The sequence below is a fragment of the Pygoscelis adeliae genome, unplaced genomic scaffold (assembly GCF_000699105.1).
Source record: "Pygoscelis adeliae isolate BGI_AS28 unplaced genomic scaffold, ASM69910v1 Scaffold67, whole genome shotgun sequence".
Lineage (NCBI taxonomy): Eukaryota > Metazoa > Chordata > Aves > Sphenisciformes > Spheniscidae > Pygoscelis > Pygoscelis adeliae.
Window position 1 is genome coordinate 4,464,842 of NW_008825271.1, and position 23,492 is coordinate 4,488,333.

At 40.1% G+C, this 23,492-nt stretch overlaps 1 protein-coding gene across 1 annotated transcript in view; it reads left to right on the forward strand.

Moving 5' to 3' along the window:
• FHDC1 (FH2 domain containing 1) overlaps window positions 1–23,492 on the forward strand; it is a 31,083-nt gene that overhangs the window by 158 nt on the left and 7,433 nt on the right. The window contains 10 exon segments of the mRNA XM_009329785.1: window positions 1–3; window positions 5–293; window positions 7,145–7,206; window positions 7,783–7,885; window positions 16,448–16,533; window positions 16,619–16,719; window positions 19,426–19,496; window positions 19,599–19,706; window positions 20,612–20,682; window positions 23,031–23,148. The exon segment at window positions 1–3 is cut by the window's left edge and continues 158 nt beyond it. Of these exon segments, the coding sequence (XP_009328060.1) occupies window positions 1–3; window positions 5–293; window positions 7,145–7,206; window positions 7,783–7,885; window positions 16,448–16,533; window positions 16,619–16,719; window positions 19,426–19,496; window positions 19,599–19,706; window positions 20,612–20,682; window positions 23,031–23,148 (1,012 nt within the window).

The following is a 23,492-nucleotide window of genomic DNA, read 5'->3' on the forward strand; positions in this document are numbered from 1 at the left end:
CCCCGCCACCACCCCCTCCCCCACTGCCCGGGCCAAACATGCCTCTGCCTCCACAGCTGATAAATGGGCATGACAACCACGGCAAAAAAAAACGAATGCGGAGCTTTTTCTGGAAAACTATCCCTGAAGAACAAGTCCGCGGTAAAAACAATATCTGGACGATTGCTGCAAGACCGCAGTATCAGATTGATACAAAGACAATTGAGGAACTTTTTGGGCAGCAGGAAGAAACCAAGCCCCAGGACCCCCGAAGTCGATCTTTAAAGTCTTCATTTAAAGAGACTAAAGAGGAGGTAAGAATTGAAGTAAAACCTCTCTTCTACATAATGCTGTAGGAATTGGTGTGAATTCTGACTTGCCTTTGTCTCTGTCATGTTCATTCTTACGGCAAATTTGTCTTGATCTGAAGGAGAGGGGAACGATGGGGAGGATAAACTCTTTGTTCTTAGTGGCACACGTTTGTTTTTGAAAGAGCTGACAGACAGTGTTTTATTATTTGAACTTGGTAAGTGCTGTGATTTGATCACCTGTTAAAAAATAGAAGTAAGCGGAGGGAGCTGAAGGCATCTGTATTTACTCATGTTGGATAGTCCTTGAGTTTTCAGTCTGAAACATAGGTGTATTGTAACTTTTCTCTTCAGCTCTTTCACTATGTCTGTTGTGCAGACAAAATGTTCTACATGCAAACATGCACCAGGCAGGAGGGAAGAGACTCCTATTGCAAGGGTTAGTGCTATATATACCCTTGATGTCCTAGAGACATCAGGAAGGGAAGTACCAGCATGGCAGCGATAATATAGTGATTAAGGGAATTTGTTATTTAATTGAGATAATTTTAAAGTTTCAACTTTCATAAACTTTATTTTCCTACTAATGAAAACTTTGTTTCATCTACCCTGCTTTTTCTGGACACTAAAATAACCTTCTAAGAAGGTCTGAAGATTGTTACTGATTTCTGTTCTGGTGGTGAGAAGGTATATACCAAGCACTTTCAGGTTCTAACACTCTCTGGTGAACTGATAAGTAGCTTTTTTAGTTCTTAAATCCTGATGTATAGACAACCTCTTTGTGAAGTCTGACTTGAATTGTCTCAAGTGATCTTTCTGTGAAGTAATTGGAGGGTTGAAATGCAGATTTAATCATCGGTGTGTCTACATACATGTTAGCTTGTAAACAAAATACAGAGGGCACGGGGTTAAGAGATGTAACAATGTACCAGTTTTTAGGGAGAAAATAGGGACTTGCAGTTGATGATATCTTGCAGGATTCAGGAGATGTCAAAATAAGATCGGCAGGGACAAGGTAAGAAACCAATGTACTGATAGCGTGCATGTTGTACCTAGGCTAAAATAAGGGGTTTAAAATAGGCACGTGTATTGCAGACTCCGAAACCCTGACATCGGGAAGGAGTAATTGGGGCCATTGTCAGAGGTAGTCATTAACCTCTGTGCTGTTTTCAGGCTATGTTCATCTTCGAATCAGGATTGCAGTGAGTGGACTTCCTGTACTGCATACAGATGTACACAACTCCAGCCCCGTGTGTTTCCTTAGAAGTTCCCCCTTTCAGGACTGCTGTGTGGGGAAGAACTAGTATAGTAAAAATGATGATAAGTTTCATAAACTGAATGTGGCCCCTAGCGTACAGTAGCCGGGGCAGAGAAAACCCTAGCGTGCTCCAGAACTCATGCGTTTTCATGTACAGCTTGAAACTCTGGGCATCCTGGGGAGGTTAAGAGCAGTGTTAGAGATAAAATTATGGGCCTGCAAAACAAGGGTTTCTCCAAGATACAATGCCTTAGAAACAAAAACCTGCCTTGCTACAAGTTAATGTTTTTGTGCATCCATCTGGACCTGATACAGTGGTCCAACGCATCTCTACTGCTTGATGCCTGTCCACCCTGGTTCAGGGATCCCATGGTGCCTTTTGCACATGGCAGGTGGTGAGGCAACAGGACTTGCCTCTGAGTTGTGCTACTTAAGTGACAAAATGTTCAACTCCGTTGCTAAGCTTTGTCAAGCGTGCCGCAGCAGTGTGTCAGACAGTGATGAGCGATTTCTTGTGTGTTAATGGACTTTGCAGTACTAGCTGCTTAGCAAGGAGGGAAGGAGATAATCCTGAAGAGCTATGTGTTATTGGAAGCGTGGAAGCACAGATACGCAACAGCTCACATGCTTAACGTTACTACAGGCATCATTCAGCAAGAGTATGGAGATTTGAGGCATAGGCAATGTTTGTGATTTCCGTCATCGGTGCTGTCAGCTGCTGCTCACTTACTTTAATGTATGATGGTTATCCTCAGTTCACTGTCGTAAAACCTATGGGGGTTGAAAGGAGTTGGGGGCAAGCTGAGGTACACAGCATCCGTGTGACCTTGCGGAGAGCGCGTTGGCATGGGGCTGAGGAAGCTGTAGTTCCATTCCTGGCTGTGTCGCTGGCCTGGCAGGGGAAGGTGGACAAGACATTTTATGTTCAGTACCTCTATTCCTTTGGTGTAAAACACAGTTGATTTCAGAAAGTGCTTTATGGTCTAGCAGTGAAAAGTGTTCTTTGGAGTTTAAACAGTGGAATTAGTCTAGTTGGCGTAGTATGCCAACAATGAATTTTCAAGATAACTTCAAGTGTGTAAATTCAGTTATCACTTAGATCCAAATCTGAAAAAAACAGCACGTGTCCAAAGCGCTGTACAGAAGTGCATGGCCGGAGAGTCTGCTCTGTTGGCTCAGTGGGGTTCTTCTCAGTGCAGTGGTGTAGCTTCAGTGGAAGTGGCGAAGAGTGACTCTTCAGCCAAAGTTGAGGGCACACCCCAGAGACTGTGGTGGAGATAGGGGTTTCATACCTTGTCCAGAGATCGCTGTTGATTATGAAATCATGAGCAGTTTTGGAAGAAGCTCTCTCTTCATGTAGGAGCTTACAATACTGCATGTCCTTTTAATTCCTCACTTGCCAGTGATTTATACAGGGAATTTAGATGCCCAACTCAGGTTATTGAATCCCAGTTCTGGAGGCTTAGCTCTAAACATCATTATAACAGAAGTGTCTTTTGAGATTTGAGTCAAACTCCTACAGCAAGTGCTTTCCTTTTTGTAAACAACCCCTCATCAAACCCTTAGGAGAATAATGAACATGTTTCCTTGACTAAAAGCTTAATTGGCCCTATGGGTTCATGTAATTTGATCCTCTGAAAAATAGGGGGTGTAGAGTTAAGTTTACGCACCAATTTACTTTCCCCATCCTTTAGTGGTGTCACAGTATGGCACAACATACACGCGCCTAGGCTATAGGTAGCCTGGCAGCGGAGCGGGCAGAACAGCTTGTTGCCAGCCAAGGGAGCTGGTCTTGCTTTCTCCTTTGAACTGTCCCTCTGTTCCTGTCCCTCACCTCCCCCCAGCTGTGCGCTGGCTCTGGCGGACATTGGACCCTCTGTAAACCGATTTAAGTAAGTAGCTCAGCAGAATGCTGCTGGGATTTTTTGTTTGTTTTCTACTGGAGTAGTTTTCGGCTATTTTGGTGAGTTTTGATGGCTTGTGAAAGGGTGCAGTGAATTCCAGAGCCTGAGCAAGGGGCTAGTGAGAGGAGGAGAGAGAAGGAAGATGGAAGGGGTGAACAGGATGTCTCTTCTCCCCTCTCCTAGCCATGCCCTCTCTCTGTTTTCCCTGTGCTGGCTCTGATGCTCATTCCACCTTCTTGAGAGCTGATTCAACCTGTTAATCCAGCAGAGGACTAACACAGGAAAAAACCAATGAAATGAGTACCGGTGCCTGCCTAAGCGAAAGAGCAGGCTAGGAACGTGACGAGGGAGGATGACATGGAGCGGGACAGCCCTGTAGTAAGCTGCTAGGTTCACTCTGCCGCACTGTGGAAGTGCAGCTTTCCTCAACCACTCCAGGCAGTGCATGTGGCTTGGAGAATAGAGGCCAAATTATTAAACTCAACAGTGATGGTTAGTGTGTTGTGAAATGAAGTGGAAGCTGGAGCAGGAAGTTGTTTATATCCTTCCTAACCTCCAGCGCTGAGCCTGTGCCACCAGGCTGTTCTGTCCTTGCTGTAATTTGTAAACTGTATCCCACCATGTGAAACACCATTGTTCTTATCCAAAGAATACAAATAATGTTTTGCTTTCACTAATCTGTCATAAATCCACTTTGTCATGTTCCTGTTCCTCATTGACAATCTGATGGCAAGAAACTCCTATTGCATTTCTGCAGTCACTACAAAGTCAGTACTGATGTGGGGCTTTTTCTGTCTCCCAAAACACTCCTCTGAATCTTTTGTGTTGATTGCAAATTTGTGTCAGAGTTCAGGAGTAGATTTCCTCTTACCATCATCACAGCTTCACCATGGTACTCAAGCTAATTTTTGCCTTCCCTTAATAGATCTAAAACAGTGAATATTTCAGTGGTGGATTAACATTTGTCAAACTGATACCTGATGATCTGTGCCTGCTGCAGATTTCAGAAATACACTGAGTTGAATACTGTGGTGATGAGAAGCAGATTTGTAAGTGAATCAGCTGTTCTTGAGAATGGAGAAAGCTCTCCTGAATTTATCTAAAGTAAATCATATGAAACCATATGAGGGTTTTCTTTGATACAGTGAATCCCACTGAGACTATGAAAGTCTGTTCTCAATGCTTAATTACAGACTAGTGTAACTTTTTGAATCAAGAAGTCCAAGGATATTACTGGTGAACAGCACTTTAAAATCTCTTCAGGTGGCAAACAGAGATTTGGAACATGCTGTGCTGGCACCAGTGCTGAAGGTGTGTATGAGTAGAAGATAGGAGCAGACTGAGCAGAATTTATAAAAAGCTGGGGTAATGTTTAAAGGGTAAAAAGCAACAGCTTGGTAGGAATTCATATGCAGACAGCTTTCTGCAAGGACAAAATAGAATGAAAGCTCAGTGGGGAAGAGGAGTAGACATTACGAACAGATGTTAAGGCTAAGATTATGAATCTAATATGCAGCTGAATGTGAGATGGAAGATACCATATTTGTGTGCAAGGAGTAGGAACTTGTATTTATGGAGTATCTGCCAGGTTCCCCTTTTGTTCTCCTCACACTCCCACCTGGAAACTCCTTGAAGGTAGTTAAGTAATGACAGCTTTTTCAAACACTTTTGATAATCTTGAAGTGGACACCAAGCAAAGAGTGACCAAAAACTGAGCCATGTGTTTTGATTGTGTGCTTGAACAAGAAATCAGAGAAGAAATAGAGTATAGTCATATACAGAGCAAGCAGTGTGTATAAGATACTTGTACTTAAGAACGGCTATGACATTTTTATGTTGTGCTGGTAAGGCAAATGCAGCTGTATATGTTGCCATCTGTTGTTTTTCTTCAAGGGAAGATATTAAAAAAAATTCTCTAGCTTTGTTTGAGGTTGTACTGTAAATCTGAGTTGTGCCATGGAAACCAAAGGTTTAGCCAGCTGATGGTCAGTCTTATTGTAACAGTTAACGACTGTGACTGAAAATAATATGTACAGAAGGTTAACTGTGAATATGCTTTAAAAAAAAAACACAAACCAAAAGCCAAGTCATGATGGCAAAGCTTATAGGCTTAAACTAGTACAGAGAAATCAGAGAATTAGGAGTGACCAGAGCAATTGGAGACTGGAGCTGCAGTTTGAGAGGTCAGTGAGAGGTCCCTGCAGTAAAACATTTGAAAAAGATTAGATACTGCAGTGGGAGAGATAGTTGAACCTGTCCTATGTTAAGGGGCTTTCCCTTAATGATCTGTTGGGGGCCTCTCAACTCCTAAGATAACAGGAGAATAAACCACAATCTGTCCTCTTATCTTTGCATATGCTAAAACCGAAGGGCTTCAGGCTAGCAATCATCTAATTAAAACTAATAAGCTGATATTTCCTGTGTTTTCTAGTCTTTGCTGGTTTCAGAAGAGAGGAAATTCCAAAATTTCAGAAAACTTTTAAATTTGATTCACTCTTTTCAGCAGATGAGGAGGCAGTCTCCTGGGTGTATATTGAGGATAGCACATTAATCATACCTATATTTTCACTGTCACCAACTGACTGCAGGCTAATTCAATTTCGTGATGATGCCAACATTGCATTTATGTAAGTATTTCTAATTCGTGCACTGTCACAGAGGTCAGGACACCTTTCCAGTTGTCAAAACCTCAAACATCATGTGAGTCCAACAGTAGTCTTGAACATCTGTGTGTACTGAGTTGTTTTATTGTAGCAGTCGGGTGGCACTGTTAACATGAAACAATTCTCTTGTCCTTGTAAATCTCATGACTTTTGTAGCTGTTATCACCAAAATAGCTGTGGTAAAATTTTAACCTTAAGGACATGATTTGCTAAAACAGGGCAAACATCTCAGGTTTGAACTTGTATGCTGTTATAGCAAGAAAAACTAGTATAAAAAGAACTAACACTTTTATTTAAAAATTTTTAAAAAATGAATTAGGGAAAAAACGTTTTTTCTTTTTTTCTCTGCTTAATCTCCAGAATTGTACATGTAAGATGATAGGCCACATCAACTTTAAATGTAAAGCGGGGGAGACTATTATTTTATTATGCGTTTCTGTTTGCTTTTAGATGAAGCAAAGAGATTTGAGCATAATCTGTCTCAGGTTTTGATTCCAGATCGGCTTACTTATCTTTCTGTGGACCAGCGTGGCTGATAGTTTGTGTGAATGAAATCAGTAGTGCATACTGACCTCTGCTTAGAAAGCCCACCCTCACATTTGTTACAAAACCTCTGAAATATGTGGGTTTTGAAGTGTGGTGCTCACTAACTGTGGAGCCCTCGAATGCAGTACAACGTATTACTTGATAAGCAACATTTTGCAGATGCACCGTCATGAAATAAGCAAGAAGAATGTTTTTACTTTGTACTGAAATAGAACTTACCTTGATTCCCTCCTTCTATAAATGTTGCTATGGGTTTTTTGCTTCACTTGGAAAAAGGTGTTGTGGGTGTGCTCTATATTTCCCTGGTAAAAACTAGTTCTGTAATATATGATCTTTGTTGATAAGAAGTGAATCTGTGTATTCATTTGGCCTGTGATTTGGTGGCAACCGCAAACAATTATCTGTAGCAATTTAAGAAATGATATCTGCATTATGTGCTATTTTCTTAGATGTTGGTAGATTAATCTCTCTTGCTTTCTTTCTCAGGTTTCCATTTTGGATGCAAAAAGAAGTATGAACATTGGGATATTTCTCAAACAATTCAAAAAGTAAGATTTGATTTTTCCATGCAGCTAGCGCAAGCTACAGATGTGTGAAATTCTTTGTAGTTCTCATCAAGTATATTGTATATTGTGCTCTGTTCCTCGTGGAGTTTACAGTTCTATACAGGTTTGTCATAAGTAACTACATTTCATAATTTGTTTTCTAATATGTTTAGTTTTGAGTGCCATTATGACTTAGCACCAAACATTCGGAGTTTCCTACTGTTAACCAGGTGAAGAGAGTTTTCAGGTATAATTAAGGGAAGCCCTTATATCTCATGTAATACTGCATGAGAGTTGCTTTTCACTGGCTTCCTTTCTTTTTAAAGAATTAATAGAAAGGGGTGAGGTGAGGAATTTTTTTTTTAAGAGCAAGCTGTTTCAATACTATCTTTATTCACTGATAATGTTGCCCTTCAGTAAAGGCATCACTGAAAGTGGTGTTAGAACAATGCTGCTGTGGACACTGATACATAGCCTCATTATAATTCCTTAGAGTAGCCCAGGCATGTTTTTTTTCAATTTGTGTAACTGTTCACTCTGCAAGTGTTAGAAATGTGTATGCTCAATTGTTTTTTCAAGGTCTGGTGAATCCATCATTGAAGATATTTATCATGGAAGAAGTGAGCCCTATGGTTCTGAACTGCTGCACGAATTTCTTAAATTATTACCAGAAGCAGAGGAGGTAAATAATGGTTTTACGTGGAACTTACTTTTTTGTAGAGTTCTACTGCCTGGGATTCCAACATGAAGGTCTGTAAAAGAGGAATCCCAAAGCCTTCCTGAGGCCGGGGGATAGGAAACCACTGAGTGCAAAGGTTTAATCTTCATTTGACATGTGGTATTGAGGTTGCAGTGTAGTCATTCCCTTCACATCAAGTAATTTCAACTACTTTTAAGGTGTTTCTTAATGAAAGTGATGATAAGGTATTTTTGTTTCTCTGATGTCCTTTATGATGTCCCTTTTGTCCCATAAACATTTTAGCAAGACCTGGAACCCTCCTGTGTGCAGATAACTCTGCTCTGGCGGGGGTCAGAAAACTCAGAATCAAAGTATATCCTAATGCAAACAAATTAAGTTTCACTTCTTTGGCACCTGCCTCATGCTTTCCCATTGCAGTGCCTGCGAGTTGAATATTGGTAGCCCTATGCTGCTGTCTCTTCTCCCTTCTGGTTTGCTGCCTGCTTGGGCCATATGGGATCTGCCTGCTCCTGGGCCCGGGTCATTGGGTTCCAACAGGGCAGAAAGGCTGCTCCGCTGTGCTGCACCCACACAATTTGCTAACATGGCTTAGTGTTCCAAAGGAGACATGTTAGAAGGCACAGAATTACCAGCAGTACCTTCTGCAATGTCCCAGTGCTCACCATATGACCAACATGCAAGTGCTGCTTTCCCCCCTCCCAGTCCCAACCTTCAAGTCCATTCACATGATTAAAGAGGTGAAGCTTCATCGACTGGCCTGGGAGCCCTGCTTAATGATGCAGAGTTCCTTGTCTGCTCATGTATTTGCACTGACCCATTTGTATGGACTTGAGAGAAATGTATACCACACACTTGACAAAATTAGCATTAGAATTGCTTGAGCACCTCGCATCAAAGTGATGGCCAAAACCTGGGAGATTGCTAGTTAACGTCCACATACAGATCAACCTCAACTCACATGCTTTACCACTTCAAGGTCAGACTGTCAAAGCACTCTGTTTCCTCTGTGCAGCAGCAAATCTCAGATCCGGTCAACAGCAAAACACGTATTATTTTGCTGTCAAATATACAACCCTAAATTGGGCTGCTTTTTCAGGGAATCTTGTAAAAACTGTGTTATGTTATTATATTTGATTAATATATTTTTTAGAGTTGGGGGATATCAACAAGTTGAAATGTAATTAATCTGAAAAAAAGAGGTGACTAGTTCTGGGAGCTCAAAACTATTCCCCCTTCCCTCTTTGTTTGAATATCAGTACATATTCCTGTATTTAAACAGAATTTATCTCCTTCCTCTGAAAGAGTCAGACAGAGGAGAACAGTGAAGTACTAACTTAAAAGAAAGTGGCTCCTAGTTAACTTTGTGTATATTCAGCAAATTAGATTGAAAGAAAGGTATTTTTTCTTCTTTTCCTCTTTCTGGTTTTAGATCTTAGTTGTTATTTTGCAACAAGTAGAAAACCTTTCAAATAGTGTACGGCTCTGTGATATAAATGTTGTAATTCAGCTAGAATTGTAATGTAAGTTGTTGAATTTTATCAGAATTTTGTCTGCAATACTCAGCTTTAGATATCCAGTACGTGCTGCTAAGAGTGAAAAGGTATATTTATTTTGTAGTGGATGATTTGACAGCAGGCCTGCCCCTCAATATAGTGGGGCCAGAGCACTTAAGAGGTGCTTTTAAGGAGGCGCTTGAGAAATTAATAGAAGAGATTTTATGGTGCAGAGGACTATTAGAAATTAAGGGGCATTAGATGTTAGATTTGTTGCTGTTCCCAAGGGAAGGCTGGAAAGAGGCTTGTTCCCAGCGTGCAGGTATTTGTATGTATTTAATTAGTTCCATGCTTCAGAGATCTCATTGCTCACCATCAGGAACAGGAAAGACCCCCTTTCCCTTTGTTATTCTCCCTGTAATTGTTTAACTTCTTAGGAGTTTTCCCCTCGAGAGCTGGGGTAGGGGGGCAGGACAGGGAGAAGATCCTGAGTGTGAGGGACTGATGCTTCTGCTAGTATGGAAAAATGTTTCAGTGCCTTCATGTCCTCATGCTTCAAGCATTCAAAGAATAAGTGGGTCTAATAACTCGTTTACTACTGTGGCTCCTAAAATTTTAGTGTAGTCAGTTAAAAAAATCCATTCTCTTTAGGAGCCTCAGAGCTTTTGTTGTTTGTCTTTCTCAGCATTTTTTCCCCCTAAATGTATGTTCATTGTTCTCCTTGTGATGTCCCCTTCTTTTTTGTTAGTTTATTATCTGTCTCCTAGTCTGAATACCTGTCTCCTGGAATAGTGATTCACCATTTGCTGAGGGGAAGCCATCAGAACTATACAGTCCCTTTCCACATACAAATAATCCAAAATCACTAGAGATATCCGGTGAAGTGGTGTTACTTGTTCTGCTGTTCCCTATTCTGTGTAATAGTCCCTAATTGCTTTTTGATCTGGTTGTCATATCACATGAGATAGCTTTGGCAAGGTGTCATCACATCGGCCTGTCCCTGCAGAATGTTGCACGTGTCCTCAGTAAGGTTCCCTGGGATTAGATATCCCTTAGATACATCCCATTCTCCTAAAGACCTGCTTTGTTGTTGTAGGGGTTGAGAATTACTCTGAGGAGAGACTTAAATGTCAGATCCTAAAAGGTTAGTTGTTATTCAGTTACCAGTGCTAACTGTCTTGGTGTAACTATGGGTGGGCTTCTGCAGTTCCTCTTTGTATACTCTTCTTTTCAGCAGCTCGGGTATTTACAGTCACATTTCCCAGTAGCACAGTTGTCTTGCAGGTTGGAATGAGAGCCAAGTACCCCCTGCCAGGCATGTGTATTTCTTTTATATGGTACCATAAATCCTTAGTCTGTAAAAGAGAAAGGAGGGAGAAAGGAACACCATTCCTGGTTATAGCTGTAGAAAGGGCAACTCTGGACCATCACATTTCTTCTTTTTTTACCAACAACCTTCACGGTTTATCTAGTATGAATAAACACTGGCTTTACACTCCAATCTTATCTTATCTAGACGTGTTGTGATACATAGTCACATTACCTGAATGTTCCCCTGGTCACCACTTTGACGTATGTAACATATTTTACATCATTTCAGTCCATATTATCTCAGGCGCCTGATGGACATTCTAGCATCTTTGAGATGGAACAGCTTTTTGACAATGGAGGCTAAGTACTTGGGCTAACAAATACATTTAACATCTGTTGTCTTTAAAATTATTCTTTCTTTTTGCAGTATTATAGTGTGGCAACTCTGTTTACATGCAGAAATAGGTGTCAGTACTAGTAATTTTCTAGCTGTTTTCTATGAAAAATCCCAACAGCTGTGAAAGCTGTTGGGATTTTTGTGCATAAATGGCAAATACTGGCTCTTTGCTGGATGTTTTTGTCAAACTGAATAAGACCATTATTGAAATACTGGCACTGCTATGAAATCTTTCATCAAACTGAAAACGTTTGGGTATTTTCAAATGTTTAATTTGAAAAACTCGACAAGTTCTTGAAGCTGGCAAACCTGGAGCTTGCTGCAAGGTTCCACTAAATGTTTTGTTCAGGGCTGTGGGTGTGGCACCAGCCTAGCCATCATACAGTGGTTAAAAAAGGGGACCAAGAAAAGGTATAAAAATTCTCAATACGTAAACAAGTAAGATAAGATCACTGATTTTGTGTAAGCCTTGTTAGAAGTCCTGCTGCTTTTATCTTACTGTGGTTAGCACTTTTGTAAGAGGAAGAAATGCCTATTTGGAATCTCCTCTGCTTCATCCCTTTTGCAGCTCATGTTTTTTTCCAGGGAGCCTTTGTCTTGACTGAAGCAATGGCCTTCTCTGCTATAGCACTTCTAAAAAGATTCCTAGCTGTTTCTTAACGATATCCTGTTAAAATGGCTGACAGCTGTCATTTACTGGCATCCTGACCAAAGCAGAGGAGAAGCTTTTAGCTGCTTTTATGTGCATATCGTTGCTCTCTTCAGCAGGCCCAGACTGGTAAAAGTTGAGGGAGTCCAGTGTTTAACAAGCTAGAATAGCCAGAATTTGTACTTTAAATATATACAGAGGAGAGCATATCATACTGCTAATCAACTCACCCACACACATGCACGCCCAGGTTATCAACACAATGTCTTAACTTCCTTCATAATGTCTCAAGCCTGTCCTTTGCTCGCGTACTCTGTTTTAAAACCCTAGTCGTCTGTCACCTGCTTTGCCGGGATTGTTTCTGCCTGTCAGCTCTACCCTTTTCAAACCACGTTTGTGTAGTTAACTGCCGCCTCCTTTCCTCAGCCAGTGCTGTATATGGCTGACCATCCTTCACAGCTTTCATCTCCTGCTTCCTTTTTTGCCCCTTATGATAGCTGCAGGTTTTTCTCCTTTTCTTTTTATCATTTGCTGATAGAGGTTTGCCACTGTCCAGGCATGTGCCCCATGGTGCCTCCCCACCTAATACATTAGCTGCTTTCCCACATGCCCTTGTAGTTGGATTCCACTGTGGTACCTTTTGGGGTTTTGGTATTTTTTAAATCTGCTTTTCTTTAGTGCCCTGAATGTTTGCAATGGTATGGAAATATTAAAAAAATACACCAGAGAAAATGTTTGCTCCTTTGGACTATTGCACTTGGCTCTACTTATTTATTTGTAACATGGGGAATATTTGACTTACTTGATTGGAATGCGGGGAAATACTTAGTTACAAGCATATATGAGGATGAGTGGTGTACTGATTTATACTCGTCTTCAAAGATCCTGCATAGGAGTGCAACATACCTGTTTTATGCCATAAAGTAAAATCCCACTAGTTGCAAATAAGTGCTACTGGTAGCTCACAGATGACTGAAAACTTGAGTGGCAGGGAAGCAGCTTTCCTGTCTGTGAGGAATAATGAGATACTTGCAATAGGCATATCTACCCCAATTGTTCACAAATCAAATCAAAGATCAGGCTTTCTCTGCTTCATAACTATTTTTAAAATGAATCAAATTACATATGTGAGAACCTTCAGTATCTAAAATCTGATTTAGTGTGCATGGGCATGCATGGACAGTGCAAATACATACTCCATATACAAATATAATGAAAAATTAAATTAGTAGCTCTGCGCCCAATTTGAGTAATACAGAACTGAGCATACAATGTAATTATGCTCTCTCGCATGTATACATTACACTGCCATATCTTGGTACATGGCTGCTTGCTGTTGTGGAAAAGATTTTGTTGTGCTTGAAGAGAGGAGATCAAGGCCAGAACTGATAGAGTTATTCATTGTGATTTTAAAATAAATGACACTTTTTAGCTCTTTTGTGTTCTCAGACTAATTCTAAACCCATCTACTATATCTGTTAACATGATTAATAGTGAGCATTGTTGTAAATCCCCGTAGTTTCTTTGCAGTTCCTGGCTGGATTTGGTATTTGAATGTGACCCCCACTTCTAGGAGCCGTCAGAGAATCTCAGTTCTCTTTGGGAAGACTTGGACTGTAACATGGCTGCAGAGAGAAGAGGCCAATCCCACGGGCTTTTGAGTAGCCTCCCTTGGAACGTGTAGGGGCAGCCATCCAAAATACGTTTCAGTAATTTTTAGCTTTGGGGTTCAGAAACTGTTCTTTTAGCTTATAGGTAGTGTCAATTAAGTCAAATAACTTTTTTTTCTGCTTCATGGTGAGATAACTGGTCTTTTTCAATTATGAAATTTGTAATAAAGAGGGAACACAAAATAAATTGTTGTCCTAACTTTACCTTAGCTATTCCCCAGACTATTTACTGTTTTAAGGACAAGTTAACAGAGGATTTAGTCTCCTGTGTCAAAAACTTAGACATGTATCGAGAACCAGGCTATGCTGTGCTGAATTCCAGGATGAAAAGGACCTTACAACTCTTTTGTGTTTCTGTTTTGTCTGTTTGTGGAATGGGTCGCTATCCTCCACCTCGGTTGGGTTTTGGGCTTGTGAGGTGAGCTGCTTTGCTGCTTCTTAGAAGGTAGCTTTGGACATCTAAGGCAAAGACAGTGGGGGTTAAGATGGCTGATGCGGGCTGGAAAAAGTGTAACCAGGCGGTGTGCATATCTTTGTTTTAAGGCTGATTACACAGACTGTCTTCTGGGTTGACTACTGCTGAAAGCTTTTTGCACTGTGACATGCACACCCCATCCTACCCATCAGAAGGCAGCCTCGTCAGTGTCTTCTGTTGTGCATGTATAGGAAAGTTCCTCCTCTGGGTGAATTCTAGGATTTAGTACTCCCTTGTACCACTCCAGGCATTTTTCCTAATATAATAGGGTAGAAGAAAGAGGATTTCATCCAATGTCTGTGAAATTAACATTCCACATAGATAACATTGATTGCTACTTACTGTCAAAAGTATATTTAAATATAGTACAGGTAGCATGAATAAGTTAATATTCCTGAATCTCAGGATCTCTGTTGTTCACTTTTTGTGCATTAAGTCTTAAAATTGCATCTTCCTATAACTGCCTGTGGTTTATAAGATCTTGATTTTGGTGATTTGGGGTGGGTTTTTTGGTGGGTTGCTTTTCTTTTTTTCTCCCCCTCCCTGCACCCCAAATCTGAATGCCTGTATCCTTTTCAGGCAAACTTTGATATTTGCAACATACTAAATGAGGTTGGAGAATTTGCAATTTTTGTTGTTTAGGTTGCAGACCACTATTTTTTGGAAGCTAGGTTAAAGAACACCTGCAAAGACTAACTGAGGTAGTAGATGTCTCCCACTCTCCACTTCATGATGTAGGAAAAAGTGTTTATTTTGGTTTTGTTTCTTGCTCGTTTAACACCTTAGAAATATCAAGAATGTCTAGTCTGGTCTTTCCTGTTTTTTCTTGGCAGACTTCTTGAATGACTCTGTAAATTAGGAGTCTTCTCAGGCCCCCCAAAAATGGGTATGCTGTTTATCTTTAGAAGGAGCTTTTGTCTGAGTGTCTTGAGTTAAAGGGGGGGGTGTGTCAGGAAATGGAGTTAGATAGCCTGAATAAAAATTGCTCTTTGATTAGAATTCTTTTTCTTGGTCATAAGTTTTTGTTGGTGGGTTGTTTTTTTTTTTATTTGAAAATGATTTTTTTTCTATTCTGGATTTAATTTGTAATTTTTGTTTTCTCTTTCTTAATGTGCTCCCAACATTTCTCTTTTTTGTGATGTGGAAAAAGAATGGGAATAAAGCAGAACAAAGCTGTTAAAAGAATCCTTTTCTTCTGCTAGTCCAGAATTTATTTTAAATTCCTGATTTAGCATAGCGTATGTTGTCTTCCACTACAAATCAGTTACTTTTTTACTGTGAAAGAAGAAAAATAACTGATTAATTTGGAGCCTGATGCTTTAAAAACCTGTAGATATCTTGCTAAATCATGGCAACCTGATATCTGTTGATGCCCTGATGTAGTGTGCCTCTTTCCAGGATAGCTTAACATGCTTTCTAAAACTGAAGATCGTCTGTGTAAATGTGATTGTGAATGAGCTTTAAGTGTAATGTTATAAAAAGGAAGGATGATGGGCTGGTGTGTAAATCAGTGGAAACATACAACTGATACTGAGTGTGAACTTGTTGGTTGAATGAAGAAATAGTGTAATTGAGAGTGAGCTCTGCTTTTGGACACAGTTGCTGTGTTGGAAAATGTGGAAGAAATTCCAGTTACACTTAAACATATGTGCATGTATTTTCCAGCTCTTCTATATAAACAAATAGTAAGTATGTAGGCAGATCAGTGGCTTCCAGATCATGCAAATTTATGGATTTTGGTGGAGCTGGGAAGGAAGATCGACAAAATCAATGCAGTGATATTTCCTTTGCATGCAAATGGTGTTCTCAAAGAACTGACAACAAATAACTTAAAATGCAAGATTGCATTTATCTTTAAAATATTTCCTATGAATGAAAAAAGTGCAAACTCAAGAGCATGAAGTTTACCCCTTAAGAGAGTTTTAGAGGAAATGGTTGAAGCAAGTATCTGGAAAAAAACCCGTAACTTAAACCTTAGCTGCATTGTGCCAAAGAGATCTAGGCAGTCCTATGCTGGAAGAACACAATTAATTTTAAGCTATGCCCAAGTGTATATCACAATTGTTGAAGAGTCAAGGATCATTTTTCAGATCATCACTTAAGCAGCTATTTCCTGGGCGAACAGCTAGAGAACAGCAAATGGACCAGTCAGAAAGAAAAGAGCCAATTCTCTTGGGGAAACTGGAACAGCAGTGTCCTAAACATAGTGATGAGAGCAATCGCTGATCAGAAATCAGAACGATGAATCGGAAATCAGAAATCATTCATCAGAAATCAGAATCACCAATCAGAATGATGGCATCGTATTTTTTCCGCTGGACTGCATAGCTAGGTTTTTGGGAGAAGAGTGATGTTACTGGTTTTATTTTTTTGATTGGGGTGTGTGCAAATTACAGGAGCTTGGACAGTGAAGTCATTCAGTCAGTCACTGAGTGGACTTTCTAATGCCTCCTGTTAAATTTACTGCTTTTCAAGGTGTTTCCTTCCAAAGTCAAGTTAATCTTGATCTTTGATAAAATTCTTTGCTAGTGTTTTTTTCTCTTTTCTAGGTAAAGAAATTAAAAGCCTTTGATGGAGATGTATCAAAACTGTCTCAAGCTGATTCCTTCATGTATTTACTAATCCAGGTGCCAAAGTAAGGAGATAGTAGGTTTATTCTGTTCACGATAAATGTTCTCTTTTGGCTGTCAGTTCTAAACCTGTTTGTTTGTGTGCTCCAGCTATGCTCTTAGGATCGAAGCCATGGTGTTAGAGAGGGAGTTCTCACCCTCCTGTGCTTCGCTGCAGGATGACATGAAAATTATAAGACGGGCAATAAAAGGTAATTAAGCATGTTGGGACATGCGTAATACTCTTGGTTTTGTTTGCATGTTAATTAGTCTACATTATGAAGACTAGAGCTTGAATTTCAGGTACCTTAGCTATTAAAAGGAAGCTAAGTCTCCTCTGACAAATGCCATCAGGGTGTGCCTGCAGAATCTTTGCTTCCAAAATCAAAAATCTGGCGACTTTGGACACACTAGCAATAAGTTCGTGACCAAAGCCTACAAGCAGTGTATCCAAAGCTGACAGAAGCAAAGACGTCCATCACCAAATTAGGATAAATCATCTTTTGAGCACAGTTTGCTCATTCATGCATCGCTGTCTCTCTGATTGAATGCAGTTGTTACACCTCTCTGCTCACTCTTTCAGAGATCCATAGAGAAAATCACTGTATGTTTCCAAATTTCTCTATATGCCGTTGCCTTTTGAGGTGGCAGTATTGATGGGCTAAAATCTTTATTGTAGAGATTTAATACTATTGCTATTCCTTTGTTTTCTGTTTTTGTTCTCTATGTTTCTCTACCTTTCTGCTTTGTTCTCTACATTTCACAAGTTTTGAAATGCTGTAGCTGGTTATTCATAAGGTAATCTGGTGTCTTCCACTCTGCAGGAAAATAGTTCATTTCCTGGTTTCAGTTAAACATGAATGCTGACCTTTTCAAATGCCTTGAGTGTCTATTTGTCCTGTTCCTCAGTATGAAATTCCTATTTCATGCTGGCAAATTTTTTGACGGGCTACTAGAGCACTGTTTAGACTGCTTCTAGTGGTATAAAAGGGCACAGTAGTAAAAATATTCAACTATGAGCACCAGTGCTTAGGATAGTAATTTTTAGTGAAAGGAAAGGGAGAAAAGCCTGGTGTGTTTTTCCCACCAGTGGGGATTGAAGTAGTCCTTCCTGATTCAGAAAAATGTGCCTTAGCTTAGGCTGAGGTTTGAGTTTGGCTTTTTATTCGGATCTCTTTCAAATCATTGTTCTTTGTGTTTTGAGCGACAGACATATGTGAGAGAATATGTTATGTATAAAAGCAGCCGCGCCCTATTGTCCTTCACATCCTTCACCCAGGACATCTGTGAACTGTTGAATTCATTCCCTCCAGAGGAGACGCTTTGGTCTCCAGCTCCTGCATCAGGCCAGTCATGTAAATCAGACTGACTGAGCTTCCCTGTTTTCCGTCCACTTGTGTCATGTGCTCTTCTCCATTTGGTCTTTTCACTTCAGGGTTTGTTGATTGCCCAAAGTTGTTTAGGAATTATGTCTACTTTTCTATTCCTATCTCCTGTGTTTCTTTCCTTGTAATTAAGCTGAGAGAATATTTACTTAAATTCTAATGCTGATAATCACTAAGGGTTAGGATGTTCTAAATAGCCTGATGGATCCTCATCTAGCCTGCAAATGGATGTGTCTCATAGTGACGCTGAGCAGGCTCTTACTATGCAAAATCTTTAGAAGTTGCCTTCTCCTCTTGGCCTCATGAAATTTGGTATTCTCTTTTGTATTCTCTCCTCTTTCTTCCTCCTTGCTTCCTCACCTATAGCTTGTTAGATCAAAGGTTATTTAATTAGTTCTATGTATTTAGGGTGCTAATACTGAAATCCAAAGATACAAGGGCTGTCTGCTTCCAAAATGATAGATTAGTGTATTTGTTGAGCAGTTGAACACAGGGTAAATTATAGAATGTGAACTTCGAAGCAAAATAGTTTTTAGAAGTATTTGCACTGCAATCAAAAGGATTCCACCTTTTATTTTGTTCATCAGTGTAAAATATAGTACCTTACATTAAAACCAACTCATGTTATTTTTCTTGCCATATGGGCACTTGCAAATTTGAAGTTATTTGGTTTGCTGTGCCGCTTGTGTAATGCTAATTTATTAACTCTTTACAGTTCTGAATTTCTGTATCTTATTTCTAAGGCAATCCCTCTGGTGACTTTTAAGCACATGTATTGTTTTGTGTTCATATGTGGCTGGGTGAAAAGGTATATGAATTCAAATAGAGCACTACTGGGTATTTTGCAAAAACTGGGAATATGTACAAAACAGGCTTCTGTGATGGAAAAGCTTTAAAAGGCAGTTTTATTCCATTTGACTCTTTGCATCACACTGAATATAACTTTGTGCTAAATCATCTTTGATGTGACTGAAGTAAAATAAATGCTGCTCTGAGTTGGTGATCATACAGAAATAAAATGATGATTCATAGTGGGAGTGGGATAAGCAAGGAAAATTTAAACATTGCCTGTTATCTTTTCAGGCCTGATGGCTAAGTCTCCCAGAAAAAGAATAATTGTTCAAAAGCCCAGTCCTGGCAGATGGCAAATAGATCCTGCAGGGTGCGGAACACTTGCCTCACACTGGAATTAGTAGGTGGTGAGGATACTTAACCACTTGCATGAGACACTTTGCACATTGCAGGATTAGGCCCCAAATGTTTTGTTAGCTGCTGGGGGTTGCCTTGGAAGTACTACACTTGCTAAGCTAAAGTCTGAACATATACTTGAGGTTTGTCAACTGCGCTTGTGAATTTGAATTATATAGTACCATTTTTTTCCCCACGACCTTTTCAGTTTGTTGTAGTTTCCTGTTAAAATAAAAATTTTCGCCTTTAAAAGCTTGAGGTGAAGAGGAGTTTGGTAACTGACTGGTATATTGATACAGTTCTAAACAAACAATTGTTAGACAGCAATTTTCTTGTTCCTTACAGAATTAATGACTTGTGAGGAACTGCATTCCATATTGCACTTGGTCCTTCAGGCTGGGAATATTATGAATGCGGTAAGTGACATCCAAAATGGAGATGGCTGATTGACCAAATTTCCTTGTTAGTATTGCAGTCCATTGATGTCATGCCTCAGCTGTGTGCTCGTTTCTTTTTAGGGAGGTTATGCTGGCAATGCTGTTGGATTTAAACTGTCGTCACTGCTCAAGCTGGCGGACACAAAAGCAAACAAACCTGGGATGAGTCTGCTGCATTTTGTTGCTCTGGTATAGAAAAACTATTTTGATGGTATAAGCAACTGCTACAAATGTAGAGCCATAGATGACAGACAATAGAAGGGGCCACATGCCTCAGAAAAAGCAGCTTTTTTACAGCTTTGATCCTAATTTTCACCTTTCTTCTCCTGCCACAAAATTCACTGGTTTGCCTATGTCTGCTCATCCTATCCAGAAACCCATGGAAAACTTCAGTTTTTTATATCATGTAAAAGCTTGCTTTCATCTAACTTCCTCATTGTAGCTTTTATCTTATTGTCCTGAATTCTTACACTGTGGAAGTGGCTTATTTTGATAAATATTCTTTCAATCTTCCTGTTGAATCTTTTGAGTAGCATTTTTGGTAGAGTTGTGGTTTTTTTCTCCCTCGGTGACTGACATGCATTTTTAAAGCTGCTGCAGACTTTTTTCAAGTTATTTTTCCTTCCTTTCAAACTTCTTGATTTTAGAAGGGAGAGAATTTAGATGCTTCTATACGCGACTTTGGTTATCTGTGTACAAACTGGCTTAACAGATTTCCAGTCAGCTAACAATAGGGTATTAATTGATGTTTGTGCAGGAAACGTATCTGCTCGAACAATGGGCATCAGTAAATTGTTCTTTCCCTGACATTCCCTATTAATACATGTGGCTTGTGTTCACTGGCAGAAGCAGCTATTATTGTACACTGCAGAATGGAAGCTGTTGTTTAAAGTTTCCAGTTTTGATCCCTGCCTTTCATTAAGGGGTGTCCTCCACTCATTTGTGTTAGGATTGAACGGGAAGAAAAACAGTGCAGGGGAGAAACCTTTAAGTGCTCTCCCAGGGGCTTTAGAACTGCTGGACTTAGGGACTTTGGCATGGTGGTGGAATGTTAATGGATTGTGTGTGTTTTGATTTTGTTCTGTTTGTTTCAGGAAGCCCAAAAGAAAGATGCAGCTCTTCTTAACTTTTCAGAAAAAATTGTGGATGTTCATGATGCTGCCAGGTAAGTCAAAAGAAGACCCAGAACTTATGGTTAGACTGTGACTTGGAATTTTCTTATTTGTGAAGCAATGGGGCTTATTCAGAGAAGTCTCGGCACAAAAACTGAGATCTTTACAAATGTTTACTATAGCTTTGAGGGCTTCATTTCCATTTGCTAACAGAAGTATGCCTGCAATGTGCCTTCAGGTATGAGGTTTTTTATGACACGATCTCCATAGGTTTTTGGTAGTTTTGTCTCTGTCAAATACATGTGCATGTATGTTACTTTTAACGGATTGAACTAAAAGTGTGTTACTGTTTTTCCTTAAACCAATTTTCATCTGTCTCTGGGTGGGCAACAGTACTTTTCCAAGTCTGGTACCAGGTACAGGTACTGGCCCTGGCTTCTGTTAGATGCTTTTTGATACTTTGTTTGCTTCTCCATTTCTGTCTTGGATGGAAAATCTGAAGGGTTTGGGGCTCTGTATTGTTTTCAACTTAAAGTCTCTAGCTGCATAATTTTAAACTGAACCTGATTCATACCTCAATAACTGTACTTGCTTTTGTGAGACAGTGTGATCTAAAACCCCAAACTGGAAGCTAGCAATGCTGGAGTTTTGTTCCCAGTTTTGCTACTTCCTTACTCTTGAGCTTTGGGCAATCTATTTACATTCTTTTCCCAGCTGTAAAATGGATCCAATCTCTTAGATCTGATGCAGGATTAAGTAGTGTCTGCAAAGGACTCTGAAATCTTCTGAGGAAAGGAGTGGCCATGGAGTTAATCAGAAAATTTTTGAGGGACCACCTGTGTGGCTCTCTGCCATCCAACCCACACACCTTTTTGGCAGTCTGCCATGTGGCCTGATGGGGAATGGAGGTTCCCTCGGCATCCAAGCCCCCTGGCAAACAGCAGGGGAACAGGCAGAATCTCAAATCTGGTGATATTTTTTCTAACCACTTTGTTCTTTGATCACATTTGTTAATGCTGAAAATCTTCTGTTGTAACTCATGCTGAAATCTATTCAGGGAATGCACTCTGTACAGGAAAATGAAACAAAATGAAATACATGTCTCACCATTGGGCATGAGGAAGATCTTTATTAGAGACAACTGTCATGTACAAGTTGCTCATAAATCCTCCCAGTTAGAGCATGTTAAAACAACTACCATTATGATCTTTTTTATTGTCTTGCCTTCTTTACTTGTAGGCCATCCTCTTCCTCCTTCACAGGCATAAAAATATAGCCTGTATCTTCTACTGCTTTTCTTATTCACAAAAAACACCCATGATCTGAACAGAACAGGGAACTAACCTTTGCAGATGAAGTAAGCAGAGAAAAAACAGCACACATTATATTCATCTGTGTGTGCACTGACAAACTTACGCGTGCTGTCACCATCTGCTGCCGTGTGCACTCCAATCAGTCTGCCACAAATTCTTCAGCTTTACTGTTTTAAAGTCATGCTGCTGGTGAAATGACCTTAGTTAGGAGCATGTGTACAGTTGTTAATTTTAATCATTTTGGAAACTAGTGCTTCAATTCCTAGGCAAAGCTCAGTTCTCTTGTGAAGGAAATGCCACAGATTTAGAAGCATTTACCCTTAAAGTGACTGAGAGATTTGGGTGGGAGCTCCCGTTGTATGGAACGTGGGTCTCCCAGAATAAAGCTTAGACTACATTAGATCAGAACTCTTTCCTGTGGTCTTTCATTTCTGAGTTACCTCTCCACAGGAGCAGCTCTGCTGCTGGTATGTGGTAGAAGGATGAAATGTTATAACTGCTGGGTTGAGACTGTGTAGGCTGCATTGCTGTGACTGCTTAGAATAACGTAACATGCAATTTCATGATGCCAAATGCTACTGCCAAAATGGGTAGTCCTGGCTGACAATCCCTCATGACCCCCTTTTTGTGCCAGCTACTGCACTCAAACAGTCATATAATCAGCTGTACCAAGCAAATGATCCACCTGGAAGCAAATTGGTTTTTTCCTTTTCCTAGGTTAACTTTCAGTACACAGATATGGTTGGCCATATGAGTGCTAGCACAGGCACCAGGGAGACAAAAGGAACACCTGGTCAGAGGCAGGGCAGCATTACCCTTTCTCGTGGTAATGCTGGGTAGGACTGGCTGGAGTTAATTGTGAAACCACATCCCTTGGGAATCTTTTCAGGTTGCAAATAAGAAGAAATGCGCTTATCTCTCTCCTAACTTTCAGTGTCTACTCTGGAAAGATTTCCTGAACAGGCAGGTCTTGTTTTGATAGCTAGGTTGCACCTCATGCTAAACATCTATTTTTGAAGCATATTGCGACTACCCTGTGGGCAACTCCTTCCCCTTCGATAAACATTCTCTGTATATGCTGGTTTTAGGTTATCCATTGATAATGTAGAAGCAGAGCTCCACTCGCTGTCTTTCAAGGCAAGATCTGTTAAAGACAGCATTCGGCGAGACCCAAAACTCTTTCACCAGATGGAAAGCTTTCTCCAGGTTTGTAGGATATCCGTGTTAATGTGTTACTGTCACCTGAATACAGGAGCATTCCTCAGCTCAGTGTAATTTGTGTGGACATGTTAATAAACAGAAGCACTGTTTTAATATGTCTACCCTATCAGTTGTACAAAGGTGTTCCATCTGCATGCTGTTTGTCAAGTAAGAGTGTTGGAAGGACTGTGTTTTTACAGGGAGGGATATTGAGTGTACATTGCCTGAGGCTTGTTAGGCAAGCGTGTTTAATGCCTGTGAAATGACTGATGAAGATCAGTAGTTAAAATATAAGACAATTTGGCTTGGTCTCTGGTTTTGTACTTTACAGCTGCCCAAAATATAGTATC